This window comes from Semicossyphus pulcher, unplaced genomic scaffold (genome assembly GCF_022749685.1).
Source record: "Semicossyphus pulcher isolate SPU_LCO1_2020_fin unplaced genomic scaffold, fSemPul1.0.p SCAF_1, whole genome shotgun sequence".
In the NCBI taxonomy this organism is placed as follows: domain Eukaryota; kingdom Metazoa; phylum Chordata; class Actinopteri; order Labriformes; family Labridae; genus Semicossyphus; species Semicossyphus pulcher.
In genome coordinates, this window is record NW_027211603.1 from 7,812,744 (window position 1) to 7,840,258 (window position 27,515).

At 41.4% G+C, this 27,515-nt stretch overlaps 1 protein-coding gene across 1 annotated transcript in view; it reads right to left on the reverse strand.

The window, feature by feature from the left end:
- The window catches only part of znf609b (zinc finger protein 609b), an 84,633-nt gene that overhangs the window by 55,833 nt on the left and 1,285 nt on the right, over positions 1-27,515 (reverse strand). Inside the window, exon 2 of the mRNA XM_069656010.1 lies at positions 3,972-4,858. Coding sequence (XP_069512111.1) covers positions 3,972-4,730 — 759 coding nt within the window. The 5' untranslated portion in view covers positions 4,731-4,858. The remainder of the gene's footprint in view (positions 1-3,971; positions 4,859-27,515) is intronic.

Genomic DNA, 27,515 nt, shown 5'->3' on the forward strand with positions numbered 1-27,515 from the left:
GGCTCGGCTGTGGCTCAGTAGTCATCTCTCAATCAGAAGGTTGGGGGTTCGATCCCTGACTGCTACAGTCACATGTCGACTTTTCCTTGGGAAAGACACCGAACTCCAAATTGCAATTGTATGAATGCAGAGATCCTGATAGGAGATTTGCACTTAGGTTATTGCCATCAGTGTGTGAATGTGACATGTGGTGTAAAAGTGCTTCGAGTGCTCGGAAGAGTAGAAAAGCGCTCAGAAAAGTACAGTCCATTTACCATTTAACCTTGTTGTTGTTTGTCGTGTTGCGACTAACACAACAGACGCTTTGCAAATTGGATCCAGATGCAGATCCATTGAAATTAGATTTCAAAGCAGGTAGATTTGTTTGCTTTATTAAATCAATGTGGACATAATGTGGATCTGACAAAAACGTAATATGGTCCGTCATCATGAAAAGGTTTTTGAACAACGAGTTCAGCCTCTCAGTTGCAAAACACAAGCAGGTGGAAATACTGAGAAGGGGCAAAGCTGTCAGAAAGTCTGTATTTTTTTAACCTATAAGTGGATATAGAGCCCGGGTATGTGAGTACGGTAAGTGTCTGAATTACCCTATCATTAATCACAAATGTCAACATAAATTAAAAACTACGGGGTAAACGCTAAAGGTACTGGTTTGTTCAACATTTAAAGGAGGAATTGGATAAAATGCACATTATTTATCTCGCAGCCTAATTATTTCTGTCCTAACACAACAGCTCTGCTCATCTCTACAGATTTAGATTTAGCTTTGCAAGAACATGAACAGCCTCACTTTGTAAGTGAGCTTCTTAATGTAATTTACTCCCCTTCTTAAAATAAGTCACAGCCTCTCTTCTATTCAAGCAGCTTTAAAAGCCCTGGCACTACTTAGCAGGAATGAGCTGCAGCACAATAGAAACAGTGAGTCAGGCACAGGCGAAGAAAAAGAACCGAGGCTAGCTCTGATGAGATCCCCGCGCACCCCGAGCCGGACATCAGCAGCGGTGCAGAGCGCTGCCTGTGCTCTTTCATTCGAGTGCAGCTTTTCCTTTTTCTCCCCCCTTTTCATAGTTACATTGCCAATGTAATTTTCCATGAGAGCTGCTCCATTTATCAAGGCCAGTGGCACATTGAGGTGGCTGACGAATGCCTTACTCCTCTAGATTTGTATAATGAGAGGTGGGAGAGCGAGACACACTCGGAGGTGGTTAGCACTCGTACGGAGGAAGTAGAGATGATTTATTCAGCATCTGAGAGCCAAGGCTTAGGGGAGCTTTAACTTAGGACAAGGACATTGTAGCCTCGCTATTACACTTATACCACAGAGAACAAGATGGCTGGTGAGACTTATACTGATTAATGCTCGAATTAAACTGGACAAGGGGCGGATAGCTCTTTGAAATCAAGAGTCAGGTTGTAATGAGGCTGACAAATGTCCACATCTACTTCCCGATATCTAAAAAAAAGTTATATTTAATGCAACTTAATATACATATTCTCTACTGTAACCCAGCAGGTGTATGAAGTTGAAATACAAGAACTGATTAAATTAATTAGTGAACTTACATTTTGCTGGCGACAAGGACTGCAGACACAGATTCTTGAATCTTGGGTCCCACACGCGAGTAAGTGAGATTTCCCCTAATCCGCCCACAGGGCACTGATAGGAAGTCGTGAGTCAGTTTACTCGTCATTTTTTGCCCATTTTTCCCATCAGACTCGGTATCCATTTCACAGTTTGTTCAGGCTGCCAAAAAAAACCCAGCCTGTGGACATCATGCTAGATACTGTGGCTAGTCTGCGAAGAACAAATGGGAGCCTGCGTCCTCATGTGTGATGAAAAACATTCATGCGACATGCTCATTCCAGATACGGGTTTTCGGGATGGGATGTCACAGGCAGAACAACATCGTGTGAGAGCTGGTGTGGAGCGGTTGTGCCCTCGTAGCTGTTTTTACTGCAGTTAAAAAGGGCTTCCTAGCTAACTGTAACTACTTAAACAAATGTTAGCCAACACATGCTTCGAACCCCAAAAAAGTGGCTGTAAAAGCACAAATGCAAGAGTTACAGAACTCTGTATTTGTGCCATTGAGCCATATGTTTACTCAAAAAGAGCCATGTCAGATACTTTTGCACTTCTTGTTTTTTCCCCCTCATATTTTGTCTATTTCTACAGTTTTGCATCACAATCACAGAGGCCCATTCCTCGTCTTGTATGTGAAAATAGTTGGCAATAAATTAACTTTCAATGGAAATGGATGGGTGTCTTTTAAAAACAAAGTGTCCATCTCTTCTACTCTATCAATCATGTTAATTATTCTTCACAACTAATTACTTTAATTGTCTAATTGTTGCTTAGCCTAGAAGTAGCTATTTTCATCCTTTATGGTGTCAACAGCCGGCTGGGATCCATCCTTATTACGGCTTGGTTTATCTTTGTCTAGGTTTCTTCATTTTTTGAGACAATACATTTTCAGCACATCCATTACCGGGCTGCTAACCGTAAAAACTACTCATCAAATCACTGTTGATTCTATTTAATCACATCCTTATTTTCCATCATGCTTTCAAGGATACCTCTCGCCCGCCTGCTCTGTGAAAGCAGTTGTGACCTCTCTCCTTTATTCAGCGCTGTAAACCAATTCATGCGCTTCTCCCTCAAAAGCCTTTTCATTGTAAATACTTTATGATCACAAAGACTCTCCTGCAATTGCCTTTCAGAGCAATCAGCCCAAGGAGACTCTGCAGCTCGCGTTCACGACTGGTTGTCCTGGATTTAAGGAATCAAACAGGCTTCCTCGCAGCCCATCCCCCCACGCCACTTTCAGAGCAGCAGGAAAAACGACGAAGGCGTGCTTTGCACCGGCTCCCTCCCCCACACGCTGCTCCAGCAGGCATCGCTGGGGCTTGTGGGATTAAGAATGGAACACGATGACAGACAAAAACAGTCCTCAGCACCTCCCTGCTCTGCTGTCTTTTATTCTGCCAGCGCATGAAAAGGCTGCTATGAGGCGTACAATAGACGCAGTGATAGATCAACTCTATGAGTGAACAAGATAAGTGTGGGTGAACAGCTACACAAATCTTTATATTGTTCTTGTAAGATAATGTCAGTGTTGAAATTGTATGAGTAAAATAAAGTGGAACACGATGTGACATTTACTTAACTTCACAGGCGTAATGTGATGTGCACGGCTGACAGTCTCTATTTTATCCCTGTCTGACAACAGCACTTGGTTTACTGGCCCATGCATGGTGCATAACACTTTCATGGTGTTGGCTGGTTTTCATTTCTAACGTGTTTTTAAATATAAAGACAACATATGGGGCATCCTTTTGAAATTAATCAAGCCTCCACTGTCAGGAAACCCACTGTGTGGGTTATTTCCTGTAGCTGATCTCAGCATCATATTCGCCAAGGGTGCCCTTATCCACCGTGTGGTAATAAAAGAGGAAGCAGCAGTAGGTCTTTTTATGCATCACGAGTCAGGCAGCTTGAGGGGAATAGAGTGAATCTCTGAGCCTGCTGTAAGCGACAGGCTGTAACAAAGCACAACTTCAAGAACCCAACAGTGTCTGTTCCTATTGTATCAATTCAAACCATGAGAATTACACTGATGGAACCCAGTTGGTTTAAAAGACACAGACAAATGCAAGCTACACGGACGCTAACGACTGCAGATTTCTGGAGAAGGAAGAGAGAACTGAGTTGTTGCCCAACAGCGTGTTCAAATCCAAACCATGTGGAGTTAACTTAAAGAAAGATCAATCTTTGTATGTGAGCACATTTTATAATCGACTACTTACTGAGAAAACCTATTTAAAGCTGCAGATTACGTTCAGCAACTCTAAATAAACTCCTGATTGTCTGCAGTCATTTCAACATAAGGGCTACAAATTTAAAACTGCAAATGTCCCAATAAAACCTGGAAAAACATCAAAGCAGCATCAAAAAGAGGAAAAAGAAAACTCACCTTTTCGTTTTTCACCTTCTTCAACGTCTTGCATTCACTATTTCCATTTTCCACCTCCTCCGGTTCAGTTTTTGCGGTCAATGCTGGTACTATCCCAACAGGTTCAAGTGCAATATTCCCCATTTGATTGGCTTCTGCCAAGTCTGTTGATTGTGTGTTCTCAAAGGACGCATTACGACTATTCCCCAAAGCCACTTGGGCTTGAGACACAACATCCTTCTCCACAGCTGCTAGCGCCACAACCGGGGCTCCGTCTGTTTTGTCCTTCTTACTTTTCCCACTCGCCCCTTCTTTCTCTTTCTTACCACTCAGAACACCTCTGGAGGCTTTGCCCCCTTTCTCCATGTTCTTCCCAGAGGTGGAGTTGTTGCCAGCGGCCCCCGCACCCGCTGCTGTGCCCGTCGGCTCCCCTTGAGTCCGTCCTGCAGTTTCTTTTTTGCCCCCATCTCCTGCTGAAGCTTTGCTACTATTGTCTTTAGAGTTCTTGCTGCGCTTGTATTTGGATTTGCTCTCCTTGCCCTGAGAGCCAGACACAGGACTAACAAACCTGATGTTGTCGGGCAATGCTGCCACTGCACTGGGTGGTGCCGCCATGCCGTCCTTGGTGCCAGACATCTCAAGTTTGTCCTTCTCTAAGTCAGCGTCAAGGTCGATAATCAGATTGCCAACACCGATATCCCACTCATCCCCGCTATCGTAAGTGTCCACCGCATTCGAGTCCACACCTTTCCCGCCTGCAGTGCCACCACTTAGGGACATTTTAGTGCCAACGGCCCAGGATTGCCTCAGTGAGGTCCGACACCCTCTCAGACGGTTGGGACTCAGGGGCAGGGGTTAGAGAATCCTCACGGTGTACTCGTTCCTGTCCCATTTAACCACATAGTATCCTAGAAAGAAAACAGATGTGTTAGTCTAATAATTCCGACATATAAATAATAGTACTACAGCTCAGCCGTGGCAGAACAGAGCATTGCACAGGGGACAAAACGAAAAAACCGTTTGATCATGAGCCAGTAATTCTCTGATGATCACTGCACAAACCACTATGGTAATACCCACTGGTGTGACAGCGCTGCTCCCAAACCCTCTCTTCATAATCACTTCCCACAGTCGTCATGGCAACCCTGGGAAATGTAGCTTAAATCCTGCTTTGACAGCCAAGGTGGCCCCACTGTTCTGAATGACTGGCTCCCTTTTCACGAGGCAACCGCTGATAGTGTCAGCGCTGATAAATAAGGAGTAGCTGGCCTCACACACCCCCACGCGGTTAACAGAGCCGTGCCTTTTCAACTCGAGCGCACAATGGTAATCTTGCATTAACAGGGCAGCTTAAAAACATGAATGAACCAGTGTGTGCCTCGGGAGAACAACACCGGGTTGTATTTGCTTACACAGTGTAGCCTAAAGGTCGCCATGTTTCATATCCTTTAGCAAATTCATTCCAGGGAAGCGTCTTCACCATAAAACCTTAAATAAATCAGGATCAATGAATTTATTTCACATTTCAGATCAAGTCTAAATGTGCTTTTTGTTTTACACTTCTTAAAAGTGGTTGCAACGAGTAGCAAGAAAAACAATAGCATCGGCTTGTTTGTTGTTTGTGTTTTTCAAGAGTGAGTGGCTGTGAAAAGAGGTCTCTTTAACATTGGATTCATTGGATGTTAGTTCAACGCTGCACTGAAATTATTCTGAGGAGCCGTAAATGTAAAGCACATCGACCTTCCCTTGTGAATAACACATCCTATACAAACACAGTTCCCCTTGGCAGCTGCATCAGTATCATTACGGCTCTTTAGTTCTCGCCTGCAACAGCTTGCAATTAGTTTGCCGATTTTAAACACCACAACTAGTGTTTGTTATAGAAGGTGTAGTTCTGTGAGGAAAAAAACGTTGCCAAAGCTTATTGTGCACCATACGTTAAAGGTGATACAATTATATACATTAACCAGCTTCTTCTGCAGATAAACATAACTGAAATGGCTTCAGCTGCCACAAGGCACCAGCCAATCCACAAGATGAAGCACTAACACGACTAAAATGAGGATGCACAGGTAGCAGGATAATCCGGAGAGCTCTCTACATGTTGGTAAATAATTAACACTCTCGTGTGTAGCTCTCATCTCCCAGTGTGCTAAAGAACATGGAGGACGAGGAAGCCTGAGCACAAAAGACTGTGGAGCGGTGGAACGGGTGATGAAATCAATACTGCCTGAAATACACATGAATTTAGACGATTCTCTTTGTGCTGGAGAGACCTGACTCACAATGTGCAGCCAGACAATGCACAGTCGTGCCACAGAAAGATGTGCAAAGGTTTGTTTATTCTTATTAGTTGTTGTTGTGTGCTTGTTCAATGTTTTGAAGTAATGAATCCTGTATTTTACAGAATAGCTGAAGACTTTACGTGAGAGACTCGCAGACGTTTGCTAATGAATGTATCAAATTTCAGGCATTTTAAACTCATCATAATTTGTTGTTTCAACGACCAGTGTGCTTTTTATTATTATTGCACACATGGTTTAAGTAAACATGCATCCTTTTCTGACCATTTTTACAAGCACTAAATGTTCTTGTTGCTGGCCTCTTGCGAAGAAGACAATACCATGACTAAGCTAAGGCTGCTACTACACATTGCTAATGACTGAAGTGAATATAACACACGCTACCTCGTACATGAAGCCTTGGATACTCCAATTAATGGAATGACATGCATCCTGCAGCTACGCTCGACAGCATCTTCATGCCAGCCTTTGCATTGTAAACAAACCAACTATCCAACCGTTTGCACAGATCGGACTGTAGAATGGCGTTCTCACTGATTTCAGATATCAGAGCGTCATATGGATTTTACGTGAACAGCTTAAATGTAACATATAGTACAGAATAATAGTGGAGAATTAGCAAGCGTGTAAATGTATTCACGGTTTCAGCAAAGAAAAAACTAAAATTCACACCTTTTCTACTGAATTCCTCTAAGATTGAACACAGTGAATTATTAAATTAACAACTTTTAGTCACTGAGATTTCAAGCTCCATTGGCTAAAATATGTTTAACTTTTACTGTATGCATTGGACTTGCAAAATTACAAACAAACCTGCACAACACGCCAGCCGATACATCTGAAAGTCTTCCAGATTCACTTCACATTCCCAGACAGTTAGCCTCGTGTAAATACGGCTCACTCTGACGGGCTTAACAAATCAGATCCTGAAGCCTCTCAAATCAAATCAAATTTTATTTGTATAGCGCCAAATCATAACCAGAGTTATCTCAAGACACTTTACAAAAAGAGCAGGTCTAGACCAACTCTTTGTTAAGTTATTTAAAGAGAGGCCCAACATGAATCACCATGAGCAGCACTTAGCAATATTCGGCACAAGGGCAAGGAAAAACTTCCTTTTAACAGACAGAAACCTCGAGCAGAACCAGACTCGTGTTGAACAGCCATCTGCCTCGACTGGATGGGCCGAAAATGGGATAGAAGGAGATGCAGAAGATTCTGCTCTCCAGAAACTATAACAGCACCCAAAGAGAATGTACATTGATATCAATTATAGTTAGTTTTACAATCATATTACCATACTCCATTCACAAGCCCAGTTTCCTCAGGAAACAAAAGTCCAAGAGACAATACAACAGCTGTTACAGCTCAATGCTCGAGCTCTATGTAAAGCTGTTATTCCCTCTGACTGACAGAAATAAGTTACTCTACACTACCTACCATTACTCAGCGCTCATTAGGACAGCAGTCCAAAATGGCAGCTGGATCACATTGTGCACAGAGCTCATGTTGATTCAGTTAAGGGGCCGTTCATATCACCCCAAGCAGTGACAGCGGCAAAGCTGTTGAACAATCATTTGATCACCGTGCCTGCTTATTCCTCACAGATGGCTCCCCAAAGGAACAACAGTCAGTGGCAGGTTTGGAGGGTGGAGAGATGCAGCTGTCCCTGTTTGACTGGGTAAACAGTTGTGAGGTCTAATTTGTCCAACACCTCCACAAAAGAGAGGTTGTAACTCTATCGCCAGTTGACCTACTGTACTGCCCTTAGCTGGAACTTCCAGAGCGAGCCCTTTTGAAAAAGCCCCACTGAGGAAATGTCCCAGCGAGTGCCCCGTTGAGCGAAAGGCATGCAGGCTGTGCAACTCCCAGAGAGCTTGTCCTTTTTTCACAGATCCAGTTTCATTCAGCCATCTATCACAGAGGCCACATGAGCAGGAATGTAAGAGCAGAGGCAGACGAGGGGGAAAGCAATTTCTGGTTGGATTGCAGGGAAACACAACTAAATCAGACGTGTCCCAATGAGCACGAGTCAAACCATCTAAAGAACACCATTATGCTGATGTTCTTTTATTAACAAACTGATAGAAGCCGAAATAACACGGTGCGATTGTTCAGTAACAAGAGACATCCAGCAACCATTAGTTCAAGTTCCAAGCAAGCTGAGCCGATACTAAAAGGTGTAGTCAACTGCTTGTTGGTGTCTATTGTCTCTGTGCGACATCATCCATTCGGCACGAACCTGAGCTAGCTAACCTAAATGTCTTGTAGTCACCCCACCCCAAACTTTTCAAAAATGGCAACCATGCGGCGGCTAACTGACGAAGCATGGACGTGGTGCGTTTGGTTACAGGTGGAAGAATTCAGAGAGAGAGTCGCGTGTAGAAAATGTGACTCCAGTTTCAATCGTGTTACTACGAAATCCAGCAAAGAATCTCGACTTTGTTTAGGGGAAACAATCTGCAGTGGAAAACAAGATATGGAAAAGTAAACTATTTGAGCTAAGTCCCACCAGTCAGTGGAAATAAGCCGCTATTTAGCCATTTTTCTTTCTATTTATTTGACGCATACTTCACTTCTCCTCCCCCACAAGAGTTCACCAAATACACCTTTGTTTTTTTTCTACTGCAATCATAGCAGCATGTGATTGATAACATATGTTTCAAGTCCTTTCTATCAGAGAGCAGAACAGGTAATTATAGTTTCAATTGCTCAGATAAAAACCAGCCTCTCAGCTCAGGCATAAATGAGATATGCCCTCAAATTAGGCGTGTGTCAACATGAAAATTTCACAGTAAGATTACCTAGGCTGGAACGATCTCTGTGCATGATATTATCACAATAATTACTCTGGTGAGATGAAAATCTTCAGATATTATTAAAACATAGCTACTTCAATGACAGAATCAGCGTGTTATTCCATTTCCAAACACAGTTTTAGGGGAATACCTTCATCCTGCTTTTGCCAGGAACAATTTGCATTTCATTTTCTGCGACTGCAGCCAGACCTTTCTTGTTTTTCCAACTATAATTGCAACCGTAAAAACTTATGATATGCCATATTTTTTCTATATTCTACCGAGATACATATGTGGTCATAATGATTCTTGTCTCATCTCTTTTCCCAATGCTCCAAATCTCATTAAGAGCAGCAAGACGCCCTCCGAAATGACTCGAAATCTTCTTGCAGAGACGCAGAGGAGAGTCTGGCTTCTCGTAGCTCGCAGAGGAGATTTTAACACCTCTGAAAGCACGACTACATGCCCTGCATAGCTGTGGCTCCGGGAATCAAACAAGCGCAGACTGGTTGAACAGGGGAGGGTTATCCAGGAGCACTGGGGCTGGGCCAGCACCGCACACACAACTAAAACAATAAACCAAATGGCAAAAGCAAAGAGAGGGTTTGTTTGCTTTCTGTCAGCCTCATAACTTTGTAAATTGAGAGTGTTTGGGTTTGTTGACTCTGGTCAGTCAAAATAAGTATGACAGCATGTCGACTTTACCAGGATTAGCATTTTACGATCAAGATGAACGTTATTGTGATGCCCGATAGGTTTGTTTTTCTTAGCAGTAGAAAGTCTCTCCGATGACTCAACATGCACTTCCTATTTAATCTCCTTGTTAGAAAAACATTAAAATGTGCTTTCTAAACACAAGAACAGAGTTTGAGTTGTTCGCAGATTAAAAAGCAACTGCAGCCCTAACATAAGCAGAAAAAAACAAACCGAATAGAGTCTGGATTGTACATCTTTGTCTCTGCAGGTCATTTAAAGGCTCTCCATCAGGGAGCCCCGCGGTAACCTCTGTCTAATAGGATTGAGCTCTTGAGCTGATTACCAAAATAGAAATGCACCCAGCCAATCCAGGTGATGGAAATCAGGAGTCTGTTGAACGGTCGATGTATTTACCAGGAAATATTCAACGACAGGGACACAAAGATATCGAGCATAAACCACACACAGTGTGTGTATTACACTGACTTTGTATTTATTATCTTTAGACCTAAATAAGAGCCTAAATTCTGTCACTTTTGGTTGCAATTCTTTAACACGCATACATTTCTAGTATTCCCAACAATATTGCCAAAGGGTGTTCTTTATCCGTGACTGCAGAAGCTTTCTGGATCTCTTGTACTGGCAGCTGTATGACTCAGATTGACAGCAACCAAAGAAGTGTGAAATATGCAGATTGCTCTCGGGCTGATTTGGCTGTAATGCCCAGACTCTGGTGTGATGCAGCAAAAACAAAGCTCTCTGTATCAGTGTCTGCGGTAGACGCACGGTGGAGAAACAGAATTAGAGCAAACAGAGTTTAAGGCTCCACAGCGTGTCAAACGAATAACTATTTTATGATCATAAAGCAAATTTATAACTACAACTGTATCATGTGGTCAGCTGTACTGACATTCAAATTGAGTGATTACAGTTAAAGTAAGAGGCATCATAAAACTGTCTTCTCGTCATAACTACTTCACCGCTACTCGACATGTCAGAGCAGGCATGTTACATAATGTACAAAATCAAAGACAAGCATTCACAGATTTTTTAAACTGTAGAGAGTTTAAAAAGCTGAGTTTTTAGTTTGAATAACAACAACTCACTGTGGGCTAAAGGGCAAATGATAAGACGTAGACCTGTATAAGTTCCACGGTTGGGAAATTTGCTGTTGCTGCAGCAAAGGAGTAAAAAAATCTAATAACTATAAGAATAGACCATAGACTTTTCTGATTTAAGCAGCATTGGTCTGTAAATGGTTTAAATCTGCTCCTACATATGCACCATTTATTGGGGGGTAAGTTACACATTTAAAGGATAACTTCGGTATTTCTAAACCTGGGCCCTATTTTTTCTTTACAAATTTGGGGGTCAAAATGACTCATAGGAACAAAAACTTTTAGAATCGGTCCGGTAGACTCCACGGCCAGCCGCGATATGGCCGCAATGGCTGCAACATAATCTCCCGGGGCAATTGCGCCCAATCAAAGTAAGTCCACTAAAAGTGCTTGTTTTTGCCACCGACAGGCTCACATTGTTACTCCAGGTGTCCGACAACATTACAGAAATGATCCCAACAAAGATCGTCTTTGCGGCTGGTGAGGTGTTACCGGAACAGGACGGTGGAAACATGAGTTAGAGTTGGAGAAAGGATTTGTTTACATGGCGGACTGACAGCAAGAATGTAGCCCATATCAAAAGCCATGGCTGAATATTTACCTGATATGGATGAAGATGAGGCATTTGAATTAGATGGCCGTCCCTATTTATTATTAGACTGAGTATCCGGACGAAGAGCTCATAGAAATTGGTGAAAAGGGTGAACCGGAGAGAACATCTACTGGACCGATTCCAGAAGTGTTTCTTCCTATGAGTCATTTCAACCCCCAGACTTATAAAAAAATAGGGCCCAGGTTTAAAAATACCAAAGTTATCCTTCAGCTAAGGAAGAAGGTTTGGACATCATGTCACTTTCCTCTGGAACTTTATTATAGCAACTAAAGAAACCATTTAAATCACGCGTACTGGTACATTTTCCATAAACCAATCACACACAGAGTAGGCTATATTGCCCATATTCAGGCTGGATGTTAAAAATAACAGCACTTTGGCCGATACAAAAACAGACTATATTTTCGTGCTTCCATAATAAACAATTTACATACTGTTTATGCAATACAGTCAATATATTTTCACATAAGTAGGTAGTCTACTGTCAAAGGCTAATATGTAGTGTACAGAGTGTGTCCACAGAGTTCTCAGCAAAATACAACCAGCCAGGCCAATCTGGTTGTGTTGAATGAAAATGACTTTATAATGACCAAAAAGACATCTGACTCTCGGTGGCTGAACGCTTCGAGTGGATACTGTGCTTCTGTTTTAGCCAACACTGTCCAAGGTCACTGAGGCGAGACGAGTTTATCTGTACTGCAGAGTCCAACAAAAGTGTGCCATTAAGCCAGGATATAACAGAAACACCGGAATATATAAAGATGATATCCAAAGACAAATATTCAGTAACACTTGGATAAGAGATAAAATGACAAAAAAATCATGAATAAAAAGTCCCCGATTATATCAAAGGAAGTGGTATGCAGAAATGTTTGTGAGGAATATCTGCTAGTTTTCACACTAGAATAACTTACACTGTGGTATCAGTAATTCGATCGACAGCAAGAGTGCAAATGTTCAACATGACATTATTTATGTCTCAAACTAAAACAGCCAGAAGAATCTATCATCAGGTCCAGCTGAGGTGGAGCACATTAACATTTCAACGTCTCTAAACTTGTAAATATCTAGCTAAATGACTCCATGTCTGATCACTATAAAAACCTAACTGCTGCTATGTAAATCAGGCCAGAAGCACTGGAAGAATTAGGTCAGCCAAGGAATTTAAAGAGACAAATTAATAGAGGAAGATTACTGCATTAATGAGGAAAATTTGGGGGATTGGGGTTAGCGGACATCTTGAAGTGACAAAAATGCGGGGGAATGGAGATAACTGCCAGCAAATTGAACTGAAGGCTATACGCATAAATAAACAGCTACTTTCCTTAAGGACAAAAAGATGCTTTGAAATGATCAACCAGCCCTAGAGAACTCACCAGTATGAAATATGAGAATGTTATGGGTTGATTACAGATGAAGTAGGTAAACCACCTTGAAACCAACATTACCTTTTATCACTCCGAGTGTTTCTAGCTAGACAGCTAACACTCTCTTTGATAGTGATAAGAACAGATTAAAAGGAACATCAAAGATTGGTTCTCAAGGTTTAAGCAGCTGACAGACGAGGACAGATCCGTTTGAATTGGAGTAAAAATGAGCTCAATATCACAGTTGAATTATTAGAAGAACAGAACCATTTGGTTCACATGCATCAAAGCTACATCAAGTATTTACTGCCGTTCGATTTACGCTTGCCAAAGGAAATTACCATCTTCTCATTCACGCAGTGCAGAATCACAAGTGCCTGTCACAAGTACTTAATCAGTGAACTATTAGCAACAACTTCATTTTCAGCAGAGTCTCACCAGTGATAACAGATAGTTGTCGAGAGAGGGGCCGCATTAGTCTGTTGATTATTTCCATCATTAATCGATGAATCGCTCAGCCTGACAAGTGCCAACAAATTGTGAGAAATGCTTATCGCAATTTCTCAGATTATAGCAATTTTTATAAAGCTTCTTTTTGTCCAACCAACCGTCCAAAACCTGAAGACTCTTCATTAACGCTCCAAACTGACAAAATAAATCCTTAAATATATAAACTGGAGCCAATATTTGACAAATGGCCGAAACAGTATTAATTTTCTTTCAATCAACTAATGGATTTATCTTTGCAGCTGTAATAGAAAGGAAAATAAAGACACTAAAAACCACATGATTTTGGCAAGGCTACATCGTGGTGATCAGTCTGAACCGTGAATTCGACCCAAACATGAGCACTAATAAATAATCAAATTGTGGCTTGTCTGTGGCAGCAGCAGATGCAGAGGATGAAAAGAACACTCACACATTGGCCGGAGTGGAAGGAAACCTCAATCTAAAAACCCTGACAAGGTGCCAGATTGATTTTTCCTTTGCTCAAAGGAGGACTCCAGCAGAAACAAGAGCAGCTCCATTGACGTGCTCAGCCATTCCACGCCGCCATGATTTCTGGATTACAAAAGCCAGTCGCTGCGATTCTCCAACACTTCTCATTATCTCTGCTCACTTCATTCTATAATTGAGACACTCAGTCTCAATGCAAGTCGATATACTGGAAGCAACGGCATCTACTGTGGCACAGTTGTTCGTATTTGTGGTTAATTGTAAAGTAGACTCACTGAGAGCATGCTAAAAGTCTCAGCGGAAAGATTCTAGGTTGAAATCTGTTATGAATTTTAATTACAGTTATATCCATCTCTATGGGGAAGTGTGGTTAAACAAGAATGTGGTATATTTACTGTTGGTGATCCCATTTCTGCTCTGCTCCTGAGAAATGTCCATACAGTTAGTCGTCTTTCAACGCCGTCCAACCTCCTACAATCAATCCTGTCAACTACATAATATTAAGGTGTCAAATCTTCTCTACACCAGATTAGGGCTGCAACTACAGATTATTTTTATGGTCCATTTATCTGCCAATTATCATGTTTTGTAAATGTATTGATTATTCATTTAGCCTCTTTACTTTCATGGAGCTGCAGTGTTTCGGAACTGCAAGCCATTGATGAAGTCTGGAGGTATAAGATGGTATCATCTGCGTAAAGACTTAGATTTAAGTATCTGAATTAAACAGATACTGAGAACAGAAAGGACCAAGTTCTGACTTCTGTGATAATGTCAGATTGTATAGCCTAAATGATAAAGAGCCATCTATAATGACAGGAAACATTCAGCTTCAAAAACGAGGCCCAATTAATTCCAATAATTTTGAGAACGAGATTTAATTTAATCTGTCAACTAACTTAATTATTATTTAAAGAAAAAACTTATGGGTTTGAATGGGTTGCAGATGTCAGATGCTAAAATTACCAATTAAAAACATTCCATCCATTTGGACATTACCCCAACTTTGATACAAAGGGTTTTCAGTGTCTATGGTTTGAAAGTCTAATACAATACTACAAAACAAAGAAAGAGAACTTCACAATTAACCAAGAAACTGAATTATTCAAGAGCAGCGAAAGTGCCGATGGAGATGAGGGAACACAGAGTGCTTTGTGTTGAACGAAGTGTTGAAAACAGCTCTCTGCACAGCCAGATATTCTGAGTTTGTGTTAATAAATTAGGAATGTCAGCAAAACCTAATGACTAGTTTTGACTATCAATCTTAGTTTGCTGTCAAAACATGGTGGCCAGAGCTCCACATAATTAGACCAACAAGCCAGACTCAGACATCTTGTCACAAAAGATCTTTGGCAGCAACATGACATGAAGGTTCAAAAGTTTAAGCAGACAAATCCACAACAAAAGCAGTGGTAAACAAACATGGAGTGGCAGTTACTTCCTGAGTCGTGACTGCCATTTATTGTCTACTGTGTTGGTAGCATATATACACCATAAAGAAAGATCTGTTTTACTACTCCTTCATTGACAACTCCTGAGAGTTACATTTTGGAGCCGAGCAATCAAAGCCAATTCAGTCAGGTCAGCTAGTATAAAACTTTAACGGTCATCTCCTCTTCAGCCCCGCTTTGCCTTTTCCTGGGAAGGTCTTAAACGTTACTAACTGAACCTTTCAAAATAAACAACCCAGACTTTGGTCAGCTTACAGTGCTAAGGACTTGATTTGATTATATCGGACTCAGGAATCAGTGGCAATGTTGGGGGTTGGGGAGATCAGTAAACACGGCAGGCTCAAGCTCTTTAGGGGATAATCAGCGTGACCGTCGCGCCCGGCTGCCTCCAGTTAACTCGACTAAAGTCAGGCTTCAGATCAAGATTACTAACTAATGTGGAGACCAGATTAAGATAAAGCAGTGATGCGTGTATCCTTATTCAGTCAATATTTTTGAATTTGCAAAAGGCACCTCAAACACTTTGGTTTAGGTTTCATCCACTGATGTATACCTAAAGAAAGCATTACGTTGGCAATGTTTAAACCGAGACGGAGGGACGATTTCACTGAATATGTAAGTCCAGGTCTACATGGATGTATAACAAATTGCTGCAGCTCTCAATTTACAGAGCTGTACCCCTCAGCCGTGTGCTTAACGCTCTCTGAAGTGTTTTTCTGTCCAAACGTCTCATTGCCTGCAAACAACTTTCCGCTTCACACCAGGGCAGTACTTCCATTTAAACACTTTTGGAGACCCAGGTAAGCGTATTACAAACCAAAGTTTGTTTCTTCAGAAATGCACACATACATCTCGGTTTGGACATGATGTTTTTCTCTCCATTACTGCACAAACATCACTAAGCAGTTGTCCATTTGCTTTTGGGGTGAAACTAGGCATGGGAATGAGGAAAAGAAGCTAAAACCTAATTCCTTTTGGCTTTTTTCATTAAGGATACAAATTCAGCTCAAAAAGAAGTACATCAATTCAGGAAGGACACAAACTGATGAAATACAGTGCGAAAAACAATTCTTGTGTATCCATGTTGAATGTTTCCCCCATCAATCAATGTTACATTAAGGCTTTTCTCCTCTCTGCCGAGTATAAACAGATAAGAGGTTGAATAAATATGCTGGGTAAAGTAAGCTTGTTTTTCTACTTAAAATCTGACTGACAAATAAGGAGAAGGAAGAGTTGTGAAAGGACAAGGCCTGAGGCTAAAGAGCTGACAGTCACTTGTCTAACAATGCTGTGTGTGTGTAGTGTAATAGAAGAAGATAAACCCTCCATTTCTTCGCTCCAGTCTTTTGTGTATTGTTTATTACATGCAGTCCTGCTCGGGCAGCTCGCCAGGCCAGATTCGTACAGAGAATATCGCTCTGCACACAATGCACTCAGTCAAGCAAATGGTATCGACATATAACTTCTCTGGACATTTCAAACAGTTAAACTGTTGTAATGCATACTGAATCTTCTACTCACCTGCTTTATTGCTTGTATCTGCAGAAATCAGCAATACAGCAACGAAAGCACCACAGCAAACGCTGCTCTAACTGCTCCTGTGGAGAGTCAGGAGCCTTCACAATGAGAGGACAACAGGCCACTGCTGAGTGACTAATACACTGCACTACTGTGTGAACCATGGACAGTGGAGGTGTTGCCATGTGAATGTCTAACTAGAGAGAGGGCATGGACAACCATTAACCCTGAATAACTGCCGGCCTCTCCTCCAGCAGCTGCTTCACAGAGGCCGAGTCAACAAGCCGGGCTTCAAACTGCCGTGTCACTCTCACATGGTCGCTGTCCAGAATCAATGCAGCAGTGATCTGTTCCTGAGAGGCAGCGTGTCACTTTCAAAGATTGATGGGTATCAGGAGAAAGACACAATTCACCATTAATCAGAATACTGCAAGTTTTTGACACGACAGGATCGATTCTACCGCAGCTATTTTTAAGGATATTATATTTTAAGGATATTAGCCTTCTTCCTTACACCTCCAGTTGATTGTAGTGAGAGGCGTCTTCTTACAGTTGTTAGGTAGTAAGGCTTTGGGGCACTACGTTTGTGCCCTGGCCGTTTTAGTCGCGTTGATGACCTCGTGTTTTTGCAGCAGCACTCCAAAGGCCTTGAGTTGGAAATACTTAAACTTGGAGCAGAAAGTGCCTCATGCGGTTGGGATTTTCCCCCCTCATTTTCGTGGCTGGTGAATTTAGAGGTGTGACTAAGGATAACAGTTGTTTGGAACCAAAAATTACACAGGATAAACTATTAGTGGTTGTTGCTGAACACCTGGAACAAAGAACCATTGTGTTTTCTCAAGAATTAACTCTTTATATACCCTAAAATTCAGTGTATATGACAAACTTTTAATACTTCTTTTTTCATCTAAAAAGTGGGCTGTGTCCTATATACCGCTGCGACCAATATACCAGTATAAAATGCAGAGACAGGTATGTCGTTGTATAAGTATTTCACCCAGACAACGGCACAGTCCGGTTTCCAGGCCACTACAAGGTCTCCTATTTACAATATGCCTCAGTGCTGTTTTGACAGTGGAAAACGAACTTGATTGTTGCTAACGCTTGGTGCGGACATGCACTGTCATGATCGCCATTGCAGCTGCCGCCCTCACAACAATCAACGTTACCGCAGGCTGCCAGCTACCGCTAGCTACAGCATCGGTAGCTAGCAGGATTGCAAACATGACATGGTGAAAACAGATGGTAGGCGGTAATTTGTGGGTGTTTAGAATGTGTTTTAAATAACAATAAAATGAAATAATGTTAAAATATTGTGTCTACATGTTTTTACTAAAAAATAGTTACAGAAACAGTCTGTGTCTTTTATTCCAGTGCGACTTATATTACGGATTTTACAGTATATAGTTGAAGTGTGTCCTCTTCTCTGGAGTCTGCCATGTTGCTACAGTAGCCCAGAGCAGGCAACTCATATGCTAAAGGCCCTCTATTGTTATTCACCACCGTCACTGTAGGGTCTCCTACACGACTGAGAGGGGAGAATGAATAGAGTGGTTGTATGTTGGTTGAAATCTGCGACCTCAATGCTGTAGGCCTTTAAATACTTGTCCTTTAAATCCAGCTCCTAAAAACGCACAAACCGGCTGTAACATCTGACAGTGAGCGCTGACACAACAATACGCTCAGTCACTGTCGCCATGCTGGGAAATGCTAAGGGAGACGAGGAGTAATATGCCACATTCAACTGATAGTCCCTCCTCTGTTACACCCACTCTACAGATAAATCTACAAGTATTATGGAGCATTCATATTTTTCCAACTCCAACACTGTGTAATTGCTTGCTGGATGTTTGCTTAACCTTTTCATCACAGTTCACTCCCACTTTTCAACTCACATTATCCCTCATCCAAAATTATTAGACACGAACTGAGCTCTGCATTCAGCTTCACGCGGCCTCAAACTAGCCTGTAGAAAACACCCACAGCTACATGTTGCGAATGTTCTTCTGAACACGAAATGCTTGATCCAGTCATCTGACAGGCCTGTTTACATATTTGCAGCCACCGCGACTGTCTGGTCAACCATTGCAGGAAATGACAAGGTTACATGTGCATCCACCTGCAGAATCGCACGTCAGCCAGGTCAGAGATCAAATGCTCCGTCACCCTGAAGATTAAAAGAGCACCGGTTTGCTCGCCTTTTCTCCAGACTGTGCATGTGTAATGTCTTTTCCTTCAGCTATCCATCTACAGCTCTTTTTTTTAACATGCCTGTCTGCTTTCTTTTTTTTCTCAAGTACCGTCAATCTTCTTTTATAGAGCCTGCCAAATTAAAATGCAAAGCAAACAGGTAGACTGACAGACATCATACTCTCCCTTTTATGTCTGCATCTAAGGGATTAAAGTATGGTACAAGTAAAACAGTGACTCAAGAGCTCTTCTGCTTCCATTCTACATATTAATATTCAGCCTGATATATTCACAGCTTGGAGGATCCCAATATTTCACTTTCCTTCTAATGACACTAAAGCTGAATTTATGATTCTCTGTCCACTTGTTTCGCTGCTCCTGCTGTGGATGCCTGCAGCGTGGGATCTGATTTATTGTTCGGCGTAGGATTTAACCAGTTGTTTGCGTGGCATTGCTTCCTCACGAGATGGATGCGTCGTACATTATCAGCCATGTTGGGCCTTTATTATACAGCCGGAGTAATTGGGTTTGCCTCCATTTATTGGCTCTGTTAAAGACGGAGCTGACTGTGGTTAGAAACGGTCTTTCAGTGGATGTGGCTTTGCATGATCACAAAATACACATTTGTCAAACAATATTGAAAAGGAGGATTATCTGGCATTACTTCAACCAGCTCTGTGTTGTCTTCCCTATCAACAAATACCACCGGCAATGGAAAAAATGTGGGACAAGCTGTCCTATTACAACACTTGTGGTCTCCATGTGGCCCGTATTGTGTCCGTTGCCCCGCACGTAAATACCACAACATCTCAACGCGGAGGCATAAATCTGCCTTAAGCTGTTGAGTGAAACGTTACACGCCCATATTTTTTTCCAAACCAGTCGGGACAGTCCAATCCAATTATGTTAAAGCCACAAGATTGCTTCTGTGACTGTTTAGACAAATGTCCACATTGGAGACGTGGAATGTGCACTAAGCATCATGTCAATGGCTCTGAAGCCAGAGGAAAGCTATGTACACTGCCTGGAGCTATAAAGCGGGATTTGTCTGCGGTTATTACATCGTTTTTTTCTGTTATGGATAACTGAAGAGTCATTACTAAAGTGTAGTTACCTGTTTAGATTTGCTGCATCACTATTTCAAACTGCATCACTTGTTCTGTACGCTATGTTGTGCTTCCTTTTCTGTTATTTGGAAATGATTTCTTCAAAGTACTGAAGACAAATGTGTAAAAAACTGAAAGAATTAGCTGCAGTGCAAGATGGTATACGTTGCATGGGGCAACTAACCAACAATCAAAACACTAAATATATTCAGTTTATGGTCACATATGAGAAAAACATCGAGTCCCCCAAATGTGAAAAGCTGGAAACAACTCATGTTCAGCATTTTGGCTTGATCTACGAATCTTTAATACTCCAATGGCTGCTTCTCTTGACTTTGGACCAACCATATCGTCCATTATTTCATCTTTTTAGATCAACATTATCGTTCACATATTTTGATATTTCCATTCCAACACTACAGCAGCACTCGTTAGCTTTGGTGCAAGATTTTTCCAACTTCTGAACTCTGAAGGAACGTAGCATATTTCCGACCTCTGACTAGAATTGCTCTGGAACACCATTCAAAGTCGAAGTTCCTACTTGTGAACTCGGAGCAGATTGATCTACCGCAACTTCACCATCGGTAGTCGGAGATTTCTACTGGGAAGCTCTCGAGTTCCCAGTCATCTGGAACGCAGCATCAGCGTGCTGGTTACCAGAAACAGCAGGCAGAATACACAAAATGGTTGACAGTCGTCCAAGTGTGGTAGCCGAGGGAAAGTGGCCAAGCCTAAAGGCCCTAATAGGATTGCCTGTACGAAATGCCAAAACTGACTATTTTAATCAAAGTCAGTCGATTTAATGAGGATTTCTTGTAACTGATCGTCAAGATGTAAACCAACCTTACATTGTTAAAGCTAAATAAAAGATAAATAGAATCAGTCAAGTACCAGTTTTCCTTCATCGGAGATTTGGATCTCTTTGTTACTTTCTCTTTCTTTTATTGCCTTATAAAATAGCCCCATGATATTAATATGTTCTGGCGAATCAAACAGCAAAAGCCTGTGTTCCCAGTTAAGTCTTTATCCACGCTCAGTAAAAAGGAACTGGACATGATCAGTGCGAGCAGGAATGACAACACTTCAGTGGTCTATAAACCGAAGCGGCTCTGAAGGGAATGTGTTTTAAACTAAAATGGATGTAAAGTGTCTTCCTTTCATCTGCTGCCATGTGTGCTCGGGCTGGGAGATGAAACAGGGCAGTATTACTCTGTTCACATTAACACAGCTGTAGGACAAAAAAATAATTCCCACTTTTTCAAAGGATATTGACATTTGTGTTGAAGATCCACTTGATCATCTGCTTCCACTAAAGGCTGCAGCAATTTTGTCGTTTGTGGATGTTCTCTCATTGACTCTTCAATACCACACAAGTGAAGCATGTGTCATTGGATGGAGGGACCACGGGTTTCTCTTTGATTGAACAGATGACAGTGGATTCTGCAGTTTGATAAGGGCAACGGGGACCGAGCCTCAGAACCACCCACTCACTGCTGCCACGTTGGAGTATTGATGTTCTCTGAGGGATTCCCACACATCACATCTTCAGAGACCTTTTGTTCCCTGACACTAAGCTCACCCAGAGACGTATCTTTATAAAGCACCACAGGGCTCGGCAGTGACAGTTTCCAGGTTTCCATTGGAGACCATTTTGAGAGATTGGCGACTGATACAGCCCATTGGTCGACATCAGAGGCAAAAACAAAAACAGTTTAACATATAAGTCATAGGTACAGCAAACAGCAAAACCCCCCAAATAATAGATGTTTAATATTTGTTACATACGTGGTTAGAGTTTGATAAAAGAATATGAATCTGGATGAAGTAGTAAAAGCGACTTACTTGATTCATTTTTGGGGACTCTGAAGAACATAACAGCGGCACGACTACATAACCTAAATCGATCTGAAATTAAATTATAAGCCTTCATTCTTGTGGCCTCATAAATCGTGTCATTGATGACTTCATTGCCTTATGTTACATACAGTTTAAAACAGGTTGACAATGAGAAGGCAACTGCAAATTGGCCCTTGGAGAACGTCCTGTATAAAAAAGCTAGATTCCTCTCCTTTTTGCACCAGAAACCGGAGGCTTCCATCATGTGTCATCATGTTTGTTGATGATGCCATTACGTTATGTTCGGTGTAAAATGTGGTAACAACACTCATCTTGCAACGTGATCTCGCTGCTGTAGATCGTCGTTTGCATAATGCTGTTTACATTGAGCCTAACTTAAAGAGCACAGATTTAAGGGATTTGAAGCATTTGAATATATTCCAAAGACTGACATCACAATAAGCAAAGATAACAGTGTAGGCACTGGCAGACCATTTCTATTGCAGAGCTCTTAAGGTTAAGTGTTTTCTAGGGATGCACGATATTGGATTTTTCTGCCGATATCCGATATGCCTATATTTTCCAACCCTTTTTGCCGATTGCGATACAGATATATTAGGTTGTTTGTGTTTTTTCCACCTAATTGCAGAGAACATCATTCTCCCCTGTAGTGGAATTGATTTCATGCCTACTCCTATTGTAGTGGCCCACTGGCAGATGCAGAAATAACATAAAACAGTGCTTTTTAAGTACAGGTTATGTACAAAATGCCATGTTTATTTTTTTGTAACATCGAGCATTTAGGTTTAAATAAAGTTGTTTAATCGGCGGAAAATATCTGCAGAAAAATGACATATCTGCCGATGTCGATATTTCATTTTCAAGCCATTATCTGCAGATACCGATAACGTACCGATAATATCGTGCATCTTTAATGTTTTCACATTTCATTATGAAGCTGGAGTATAACTGCATAGTATCTTAATTACTCAAAGTATGAGGTGAGTAAAAATGACAAACAATAGCAGATACTCAGTTTCCAGCCTTCCAAACACTAGGGGTTAGATTCAAGCTCACAAAGGACGCTACAACAAATTATGTTATCAGTAAGCAGAACAGCTTTTAAACATCTCAACAATGAGATAGCAAAACACTTCATTCATCAACCATATCTAGATGGATAATTGTCATGCGTAGCTTGCAGTGAAAAGATCACCAGTGTCGGGGACAAGTGAAGCGAGAGCGATAAACGAGGTCATGTTGCTTATGAGTGGTTGAATGAAGACAGTACTGAAAGCAATAGTGTGTTAAACACACTGATGCAGTCTGACAGAGCTTCATTATTTTAACAACACAGAAAAAAAATATCAAAGCAGCTTGAATTGACTCGTTATTTCTCTGGCTTTTCTCTCTAAGAAAACAGGACGGTTCTTCAAACCGGAGGCAAATGAGACAGCATTTTGCAGCACTCAAGACTGCACAGAGCCACAAAGCTGACAATATCTTTATGGCTCGTGTGGGGGAGAGTTGAGTGTAACCTGGGCTCGCTTCCCAGGAAAAGATGGATCACCACTCTCTGGCAAAGGAGCAACTGTGCAACAAGCATTCAGAGCGTGCTCTTTTCTGCTGTAATTGGCAATTCACTAGTGAGAAATCCAATCAATGCTATAAAAACTAAAGCAGAGTTGCAGATTCTTTGACCCGTGATACGACTTTAAAGTTCACTAGACAACTGTCATAACTAGTCTGCTTCAACAAAATACCAGCCCCTTGGAAATGAAGAAGGCAATGTTTCCTTTTCATAACCAACAGAAATTATTTTTGTGGCCAACGCAGTCACATTTGCCCCCAGTAAGAGAGTCCCAAGCTAGTCTATCGAAGGGAAGGACAGATGGGGCAATAAGTATACAAACACAGAGCAATTAAAGCTAACCAGAAGAAGCTTTTTGATTACAAGCTAATTGGTCTGCGTCCACACAAAGATCTAGTTTGTAATAACTCTTCCCACACTACTCCTGCTTTTTTAACCCCCTTGAACAAAAAACATTTGAAAACACTGCCGACCACATTTTAGTGGAAAACTCACAAGATTGTGTCTCACTGTGTTTGGGTGGAAACTGACTTTTCAGAACTATAAAGAGGACGTCCACATTTGCTTCCTGATGGGCTCGAATGAGTTTTGTCAGACGTAGATCGACCTCAACATGAGTCACAAGACAAACAAAGAGATTTCTGGTTGTGCTGTTCAGCAATACTGCTCGTTAGCAGTATTCTCTACAAATAAGCTAACCAAGGAAGACAATCCTCTTCCTGTTCACTCCCTGTTCATTGACTAATTGACTCACAACTACACCATGTATTGACAAATATTAAAAGCACTAGAAAAAAAAGATCCTGGAACTAAAGCATTGCTCACGTCCTGTGCATTAACTCGTCTTTATAAATGGCTAACAGTGAAACGCAGTGCAGATTTGTAAGAAAAAAGGTCTGCGATGTGCCTCTGCATTGATTTGAAATTACATTTACTGACTGCTATCTGGCAGCTGGGTCTTGTAAAGCTGTGCTGGATGTGGGAGCTTCTCACCAGCGCTTAAACAAGCCCATCCCCCAACACTTAGGGAGGACCACTTCAAATAAAGCTCAACCTTGGGGGAACACTGTAGGATGTTTTATACTACAGAAGGTGCTCTATCTCATCTTAACACGTCTAATGACACTAACTATATTATGAGGCTTATATTGACTCCCCATAGGGTATTAAGGAATTCATATACTTCCTATTAAGCAGGCGTTTCTTAATCTTTACCACAGTAAATACCAAGAATATTGTGCATATGAGGGTATGCATTAAACCAAAGAAAATGGCTTCATCCAAGTGGTTTTAAAAGGTAACTGAAATCGTTCAAATTACCAGCTACCTTTAAGGATATAGGCTAAATCCTTTCTTACTTTGCCATCAGCTGGTGTGCAGCCATGAGATGACGGGAGCCTTACAAAGCCAACATAATCCCCTTGTCCTGGACTAATCTGATGCCCCGGACCTCTAAACAAACACTGTTAAATTCTCGTCTTCTACACGGTTTCTTTGATATGCAGCTTTACGTGGAACTGATTTTAAAAAGATGAAACGCTAGGCAACATTTTGGGGGGGAAAAACATAACTGGATTTTGCATATATCCTTGAGAGTCCATCTTGTCAGCACAAAGAGAAGCACAGCCCTGGCCACTAAAGCCGATTCTGAAACACACTGGATTTAAAGCCACACACAGATGCATCAGTCACTGTCACGATTGGTTGTTTCAATGCACCCCCCAGTAAGAAAAGGTCACATCCCAGCAGCATAGTTATCACAGAATTCAAGCCGGTGAAAAAAGAAACGAAAATATTTTAGTAGCGTTGCTCTCATGTTCATGTTCGGCACACATCCAAGAGTTGGACAAATTTACACATCCCTTTCAACTACAAAATGTCATGTTTTTACGTAGAGCTTAGAGTCTTAAATTCTCTTCTACTTTACGACTGATGTCTCCGTCTTTCACGTTGTATAAAATGTGTCTGACGTGCTACAACAAGGCTCCTAACACCCTTACAATGATTAGAACAAATTACTGCAAAGAAAAGGTAATCAGATGGAGAGGAACTGGCTTTGAAAAGGTACTCAGTTGGAGAGGAAGCAGTGGCAGCTCCCTGCTTCACAGTGAGCTGAATTTTACTTGTCAGAACAGAAGATATAACACATTATCTCTGAAGAAGTACTGGAATTATTATGAACACCAGCGCTCCAACAATCATCGTGCCAGCTTAATTATTTTTATTTGTGAGAAAAATCCATGGCAATTTAAAAAACCTTTTGGGTTTGACAGAGTTCTATTGCTACGTCTTGTATTGTGTACTGTGTCGACCTAGCTTACTGTGCAAGACCTAGAATTATTAACAACTAACAAGCTGCAATGACTGCCAAGGGCTACACCAAGGCTACAATTTAACTACACCAATTGCTTTCTGCCAACTGACCTCTGCCACAAAGCGTTAAGTACTACAAAACCACAAGTCTGCTTCAAGCTAACTGGATGGTGTGCAATAAAAACTCCCAACGTCAAAAATACTGGATAAATGCCCACTGCAAATCAGCCGTGATTATTGCATGACACACTGACGCAAAGTAGATTAGTTACAGTGAAGAACTTTTACTATTGTGCGATTCCAGGTAATATTTTACGCCTGCATTAAGCAGCTCCTGCCCAGAGTTACTGCCACACCCGGACAATGGAGCTGCCAAACTGATATTTGAAATTTAACTGCTGCATTAGCCGCTAATGCTTGAGGCTCTTTAGGAACAAGTAAAATGCTTCACTGCCAAATACTCAAGGTTTCCTTTCTCTCTTGGTGATTGGTACATTATCTGAACAAATAGTACGGACAATAGGAGATTAAATATCTCAGCAACCAGTTTAAATTTACAAACAAACAGCCGATGCCAACTGATCCAAATGAGCCAATCCTTGTGCAGGTGTTATCCTCTTAAACCCGACCTATCGAGAGCTGCTACTTTTTCAAATCTTTTGGAATATGCTCACCTGCACCGATCAGCAATACACTCCCGATAAATGTATCTGTCTGATCTAGCAAACTTGAATTGATTTTTATTTGGCACTGCCAGAAAAAAATGGCCCTTTTGAGGTAATGCTTAAGCCTCATTGAGACTACAAGTCCATTCATTTGGTCAGGACAGGTGGAGGACCTTAAACGTTGCATTGTAAGCACAAAGCAGTTGTTCTAGTAAAAACACAAACACTACCCGAATAACATACGTGAACAACCAACTATATTACTTTAACTGTTGGCAGTGGTGGAGTGGGACCAATGAACAAGGCTTTGCAAAGAGTAGGGATTAAGTGGCTGATTGATCTGCATATGAATGTAGAATCTCTAGGTGAAGGATAAGGTTATTGGAGTCTGAAACATTCTGGGTTTTTTTTTGTGGTAAGAGTAGTTTGTTCTATTTGTGTTTCATTGGGCTTCATTGGGTTCTACGCAGGAAAACACTGGCAGAAATGTAGGAATCACCTGAGGACTTTGTAACATGTTTATTTAAACTAGATGTCTGAATATGATTGCTGATAACGACCTGGTCTTAGATAGCCTCTCTCCACTCTAACTCCATTTATGCAACTCAATATGCTAGACTGACTGTAAACAATAACTAACATAAAGAAAAGGAAGTCTTGGCCCAAATACCTTTTAATTCATACTACACCAGAAGCCCCAAAAATGGGTCCGTCACCCCCAGAGGCTATATGGTTCTTAGAGGATAGACGAGGCGTGTCAAAATATTGTCTACACAAACCAACACCTTTGCCTTATGCAAATATGCCCACTTCAACTATAAACAAAAACTGCTCTATTTAAGAGGGGTTAACCTGTGTTGGATAGACAGGAACAATTTCTCAATCAGGGCTTGTAGTTACACATAGCGAGAAATATATAATTGTGCAATTAAGAGCTATTTTATCCAAGCAGAGTAAAGGGCTTCAGACTCCTTGGCCAGTCTTTAATGTAGTGCTGTCATACTCTATGGAGCAGCACAGACCACAGGGTTAGCCCATAGTGG